Here is a 6,954-nt window from a genome sequence, read left to right on the forward strand (position 1 = left end):
AATATTCAATTAGCAAGAATACACATTTAATATTCTTAGAAATAATTATTCAGCCAAATTACAATATCTAATTCACCCTTATATCAATGCAATTGAACTCAATGTCCTTGTATAACATTAAATGGTACCAATTTGATGCCCGGGTTGGTGGAGCTCGTGAATGGATGCTGACGTCGGGGAAATCCTCCTTCTTGATGTATCCCGAGCTATGCGCGGCGAAGCAGCTGGATCCAAGTGCGCAATTGTCGAGGGGGGGGGGGGGCTAGGAAGCGCCGGTGGGAGCGGAGAATTATCTTCATCCGAGAGGGGGGGGGGACGAAGGTCGATCCTCAAGCCGAGAGAGGGGGGTGGGGACGAAGGTCGATCCTCACTGGCGAGGGAAAGGCTTGGGTGAACTGTCCGAGGACAACGGGGCTCTGCCGCGAGGGAGAATGGCCGTACTTAGCCAGCTGAAGCCAACTAGCCTGGATGCTCACTAGCTCAATCTCCGACAGAGACGCCACACACAAGGCAGCACAATCCACCGCGCCGAAACCTCCTTTTCCGAGGCGACACTTCATTCAATGGACGACGTGGGTTGACGTCGCCGATCCACTTTGCTGGCGTTCGAATTAGTAATCCTTCTTGGCGATGAGAACAGTATTCTTCCAACTGACTCCTTTCTGCGACTCGCACACTCCCTTCTCTTCTGGTCAAGTGCACAATCTCCTTTCATTCAAGTGCACACTCGCTCACGTCATCAATCGGGATCGCGCGAGATATCCCGCGACCGCCAAATATGCACATTGTCCATTATATGCGCCACACCAATATCAAAGGCAAACAGTATTAACAATACAGCAGAATATCAAACGATGCACAATTATTAACCATATGACTGTGTGTATCATAAAACCGTAACAAAATAACATTCATTCAGAAAATATCCCCTTTTTAATCACAACTCAAAGGGATGATTCTATAAACATGCAAACCTTCAGAACAATGACTCTTCAGCTCCCAGTCAGGAGAGATATAGTGCGCTGTGATTATCACATGGGAGGCAATTGCACATGATGTCCAGGCATCAGTGGTGATTGCCACTTGTTCTGTATTGAAAAGCTGTTCTTTGACTTTTTCTTTAACTCGGTTGTACAACTCTGGAACGCACTTGTTTGTAAAATGCTGTCGGGTTGGTATGGTATAACGGGGCTCTAATGTTTTTATCATGTCCCGAAAGCACTCATTCTCCACAACAGAGTATGGCCCCAGATCTTTAACAATAAACCGGGTTATTGAGGCTGTAATTACCTTTGCTCTCGATTAGTTGTGGGCGAGTTTTGGCTGGAAGAAATCCTGTGTGTTTGAGTCCTTTTCTGTACTCGTGCTCGCCGAGCTAGATTCCTCGTCAAATCCATGCCTACTCACCAAATGAGTCCGCAGATTCGTCGTGCTGCCTGTGTATTTAAGCGCAGTTTTACATTCTTTGCAGATGGCGACACTTTTATTCAGAACGCCATTCTTTTGGGAAAATCCGAATTTCTCCCATACTTTGGACTTCAAAGTTGCTGGAGCGTTGTAAATCTTATCCGACCGAGTCTGCCATAATTCCACTCATTCCTCAAAAACCTGAAGCGCTGTCTGATGTAACATCGAGAAGTCTCGCGTGAATTTGAAAAAGGTATCCGCAGTTGTCACAAGCAAGTTTATGAATATTCTCATTAATCCAAGTCATTTAATTGTCATGGCATTTAACCAGTTTAAACCGATTTATCACATTTTAACCGAGCCATCGGCCGGCTCAAGCTATTTTGAAACCGGTTAGTTTGTACGTGTGCCGACGCACTTGCATCGTTTAAATCAAAACCGGATATCCGGTCCGAATCGTTTTTTTGTAACACCCCTAATGTATGTGTGAGTGTATGTATGTATGTATATATATATATATATATATATATACATATATATATATACATATATATATATATATATATATATATATATATATATATTAGTGCTGTCAAGTGATTCATTATTTTTAACTAGTTAACCACAAAACATTCCATGATGAATCATGATTAATCACATTTTTCAACTACTATTTTTTGCGAAGCTTATAACAGATATTTATTTGAATAATATCTTGGAATTGATGCAAAATCACCAAATATGAAGTATATTTAATTCAAAGACTGTTCTAATAGCTGCCCACAAGTGCCACACTCCAGCAGTGTTGGTTTGCAAGGCGCAGTGGTAACTTAAACACAGTATTCTGGGACGAGCTAAAGACAGCTAATATGGCACTATTTTGCAAAGTATGTATTTTTTTTTTAAATAAGCTGAGTTAAATTTCAGTACTTTCCTGTCATTTCAGTACTCTCACCATTACAGTACTTTTATTATTGTAATATCCTTATCATTGCAGTATTTTCAATCATTCAGTAGTTTTTATCATTACAGTGTTTCCCCCTCTGTATAATGGACAGGCATTAGGAGTGTTTCCTTACACTAGATACGTTTATACTGTGTATATTTGCATGCTTTTTATGAATGTCTGCTGCTAATTTATATATTTGTCTGTATTATTGTTGTATTGCACTGGAGAGGGGAGCCCTCTAATCTCGTTGCACACTTGAGTACAATGACAATAAAGGGATTTCTATTCTATTCTATTCTATTCTAATGTTATACATTAACGGCTACATTACGCCGCCGACTCTGTGTGATCTATATCTTTGCTGCTGTGACACTTCAAATTTCCCCATTGTGGGACTAATAAAGGACATCTTTATCTTTATCTTTATCTTTAAAGTATTTAACTGAGTTAAAATTGTTATTTTTTTTAATTTTATTAATCACCTGAGTTAATGCTTTAATTTTGACAGCCCTAATATATATATATATATATATATTTATATATATATATATATATATATATATAATGAGCAACGGTAGTTCTGAGACTGACGTGACTTGCCTCAAGATCCACCCACACTATCTTTTGAGACGTGGCGTTCATGTTCTTTCTTCAGCACCGACGAAGTGGAAATCCGAGAATAAACACGTCGTAAAAATAAAAATCACTGATTCAGAAACAAATTCTGCGATCCGAACATGAGGCGCAAATGTAATCTTCGCTGAGAAGCGCCGCACGCTGATTACACTCGTTTGTTTTTTTTTCCCCGCTGGTGTCTACGTCACTAACGAAGGTCGAACAGTCGTTTGGGATTTGTAGTTCTCTTACCGTGGGTCGCCTAGACGTGACGTCATCATGCGGCACTACCCGGTGATCACGGGGCATGTGCTCACGAACAAAGTTAAAGAAATATCTTTTAAATTAATACATAATTTCGATCCAGCCAAAATCTAATAAGCAAGCAACTTAAGTCGATTTTGACATGAACTGTAGCTTTTGTGACGAGTGCCCTGTTGTTCATTTATTTTGGTATTGTCCATATGTTAATTTGTTATATGGCAGAAATTTTGTGATTTTATGCACATTAATATTGAAAGAGATGTCAGGACTGTTTGGAATTTTTTTTTTTTTAAGATAGCCAGGAAAAAAGAAATGTGTGTTATCTGATAAATCTTTTGGTTCTAATGTTAAAATATCACATTAATTGTTGAAAATTCCGTGGAAGAAAGCCATGCTTTGTTTTTTTTATAACGAATTTATACAGTACATCAGTTCTATTCAATATTATTTAAAAAAAAAAGGCTCTAAAAGCAACATGTTGTTCCTTAACCCTTTTCTGTCTGTATATTTTTTTTATTTAATTTTTTTATTCCCTCTGTATTTTTTTACTGTTATCTTGACCGATGGTTCCATTTTCCAGACTTATTTCTACAATTCACAAATTGTTGTGTCATTTGCAGTTTGCAAAAAAAAAAAAAATTAAAATAAAAAAAAAAAGAACCATGGGCATGTGCTGCATTCGAGAAAGGTTGGAAGTCGGATATATCCCATTCGAATGGATGAGTAGGTGGTGTCAGGATCAGGATAACTTGAGTGGCAATGAACACGGATACAGACCGTTTTGGCACTGGGATGGTCTTTTTTTTTTTTTTTTTTTCGACCCTACATAGCTTCCCTCACGCGCGCCTATTCAAAAATTCCCTATCGGTATTTAGTTAACATGATACCTCACTTTAACAGTATGTTTAAAAATATTCTTGAAGGTCCGAATAAAAGGGGTCAGTGTCCGGAGCTGGGCTGTACTTATTTTGACCTAGTGTATTTGCCATAGTAAGCGAGCAAATTTGGACTACCTGCAGTGCAATGCGCATGCGCAAGAGCAGCTGTACAACAATGGAGGCGACGGTAGAAAACCTCGAAGCTATGGTACGTAACCTTTCAGCAAGCATAGTCAACATTAATGGATGCGAAATCCTTGGTTCACTTGTTGATTACTTAGGATTTGCTATTGTTTCTCAGTAAGTATATCTGTTTTCAATGAGATGGTATTTGTCATAAAGGGACACTTAACTGACGTTAACATTGGCATATATATATATATATATATATATATATATATATATATATATATATATATATATATATATATTTGCATTTAAAAATGGCTTTTGTACTAAAATGGTACTCCCTGAAAGACTGTTGTGATACACGTTTTTATGTGATGAGGTATCAGAAAAATTGGCGCGCTCCTTTTGGAGCTCGGCTTGTTATTTTATTCCGGTTTAGGCGTTTACGTCACAGCAGGGAGGCAAGCGAGGTGATATTGCTGGAATTGTCAGTTCGGTTGTCTAAAACGGCGACCGATCGCCTCCAAAATGCAAATGCACATTACTACAATTGTCCACTTAAACTTGTTAAAGTACAATTTGGATTTATCGACATCAAACGTGAGCTCATGTAGTCGCCTCCACAAACTCTTTTATCTTAAGAAAAACAATCAACACAATGCTCACTCAAGTCAGTTAGAAATCGGTCTCTCCTCTCTCTCTTCTTAAACGTTACATTAACAGCCTCCCCAGAGAACAGGTAACCACAGAACTCGTGTATCACGATACATATCAATATCAAATTATCGGCCCGGCCCTATGTTGTATATACGTTGCCGACAGTCGAAAAAAATCCTCATCCAAACCAATGTGCATGTCTACTCATTCCGACTACTGTCTCTGTAATTATCCCGACTGGGGCTTTTATGCCGTGTGTCCTCGCCGTGATCAACCAAGAAGTAGTGTGCTGTGTCATTTATAGCATAATCTATGTACCACTGTTCATTTCCACATTTCCTCATTCTCATATTAATCAGCCACCAAGAGGTTAATCCTTTTGGTATGTTGAAGTTGTCATGGGTAGGGATGGCCACATGAATTTTGGCACCAATTTATCGCTGTTTTTGGATGTTATAAGCAATGAAAGTACACCGACTTCCAATGGAGAATTTCAGTAATCAGTTTCTTTAATGACATGCCAAAACCCGGAGAGAGCTGAGGGGGGCGTGGCCATATCCCTCATTAAAAGTAGGTGTTTTTTAGTCTTCACTTTAAATTAAAGTGACTCAAAAATTAATAGAACATAACTAATTTCAGTTTCCTGATCAAAACATTTACAAACTGAGCGTGTTAGTAAAAACATTGTCCGCCTTTAAGAATGATAATTCTTATGAGTAGGGCTCGTGGACAGTGTCATGGCGTCACTAGCCACAATTTTTGAGGCGGTGGGTCTATTAAACAACAGCAAAACTTAAAACACACGTCGTGGCGTTCTAAGTTATTGCCATATTTAGCCGGCCGAAATATGGTGTGCCGTTGGCTGTGTTAGGGGTTGCTGCAAAGATAAATACAATACAATACAATACAATAAAATACTAGTTTTATATCTTACTTTCCCTCCTTTTGCTGTGTCACACACATGCACTCTAAAGTGTAGTCAAAAGAATGATCAACTACCTCATTGTAACCATGTTGAATTTTTAACTATGATGTATGTATGCATCATTTTGCATCCTCAGTCTGCGACCTGGGCGCTCTGCCGTCCTTCCACTTTAGTCCTTATTTGTATAAGTAATAGCTGTCGGGTCCTCGTCCTTTTAAATAGTTTCCGTCTTTGCATTTCATCCTTCACTGGCCACCGTAGGAGGGAGCATTCCGTCCCATGGAGAAAAAATGCTCATCTCTGGTATGTACCGTAGTTTCGCGGCCAGAAGACGCACCGTAAATGCACAATATATATAGATTAGGGCTGTCAAAGTTAAAGCATTAACTATGGAGTAATTTAAATTTTATCACACACTAAAATAATTAACTCAGTTGTATTTACTTCCTGTAGCAGCTGACCTCTCATCACTGTACAAACTTATAGGAGAGTTACTGTCGCAAAGACGGACTTTTTGACAAATATTTTTAGCTAAACTTTAAAAATTAGCTCAAGGGCTCATTGGAAAAATCCCAAATCATTTGCACACTTTGCAAAGCCAAATTCAAATGCCATATTAGTTGTACGTCTTTGGTGTGTCGGTCAACTGTTTTTCCTGTATTTTACAGGAAAATAATCCAAGTCAAAGATCAAAGTAAGCTATTAGAAGAGTCTGAATCGGAATATACTTTTATATTTTTTCCACATTAATTGCAAGATTTTACTCACTCTGTCTGACATGGCATGAGGCAACGAGACCAGTCTATTATTCGAGGACAGTCTTTACTAGGGCTAATTGCAAGACAGTGAGGTTTTGTATTGTTTTTCCCTCTCTCCCCCAACCTTTGGTGTTTGAGTGACAGATGAATTAGCCAACCAGAATTGTCGATGCTCGGCTCTTAATGGCGCTGGCCAATCAGTGTTGTTGGCTAACACGTGTTAGTCTGCGTTCCGGTGCCAACAGTCAGCGCAGTCCGACAATAACTACGCATGCACCTCTGTTTTTTTCTGTGAATGCCGTGTACCAAAGTGGAAGTAACTTCTGCCGCTGTAGATGAGGCTTATGCTATAGACGGCGCAAGGCGGTACGT

At 39.1% G+C, this 6,954-nt stretch overlaps 2 protein-coding genes across 4 annotated transcripts in view; one reads left to right on the forward strand and one right to left on the reverse strand.

Moving 5' to 3' along the window:
• Nucleotides 1-3,178, reverse strand: part of rexo2 (RNA exonuclease 2) — a 72,361-nt gene extending 69,183 nt beyond the window's left edge. For 2 of the 3 annotated variants that reach the window (XM_088279779.1, XM_088279777.1), the window contains exon 1: nt 2,957-3,178. In XM_088279779.1, coding sequence (XP_088135905.1) covers nt 2,957-2,998 — 42 coding nt within the window. In that variant the 5' untranslated portion in view covers nt 2,999-3,178. Of the gene's footprint in view, nt 1-1,290; nt 1,433-2,952 lie in introns of all 3 variants that reach the window. The other variant, XM_088279778.1, reaches the window with a different exon arrangement.
• The window catches only part of LOC148319697 (uncharacterized), a 156,339-nt gene that overhangs the window by 86,838 nt on the left and 62,547 nt on the right, over nt 1-6,954 (forward strand). The gene's annotated exons all lie outside the window — the stretch shown is intronic.

The sequence above is a fragment of the Idiotropiscis lumnitzeri genome, chromosome 17 (assembly GCF_059441095.1).
Source record: "Idiotropiscis lumnitzeri isolate Australia: NSW breed Sydney's pygmy pipehorse chromosome 17, RoL_Ilum_1.0, whole genome shotgun sequence".
NCBI classification, from domain to species: Eukaryota; Metazoa; Chordata; class Actinopteri; order Syngnathiformes; family Syngnathidae; genus Idiotropiscis; species Idiotropiscis lumnitzeri.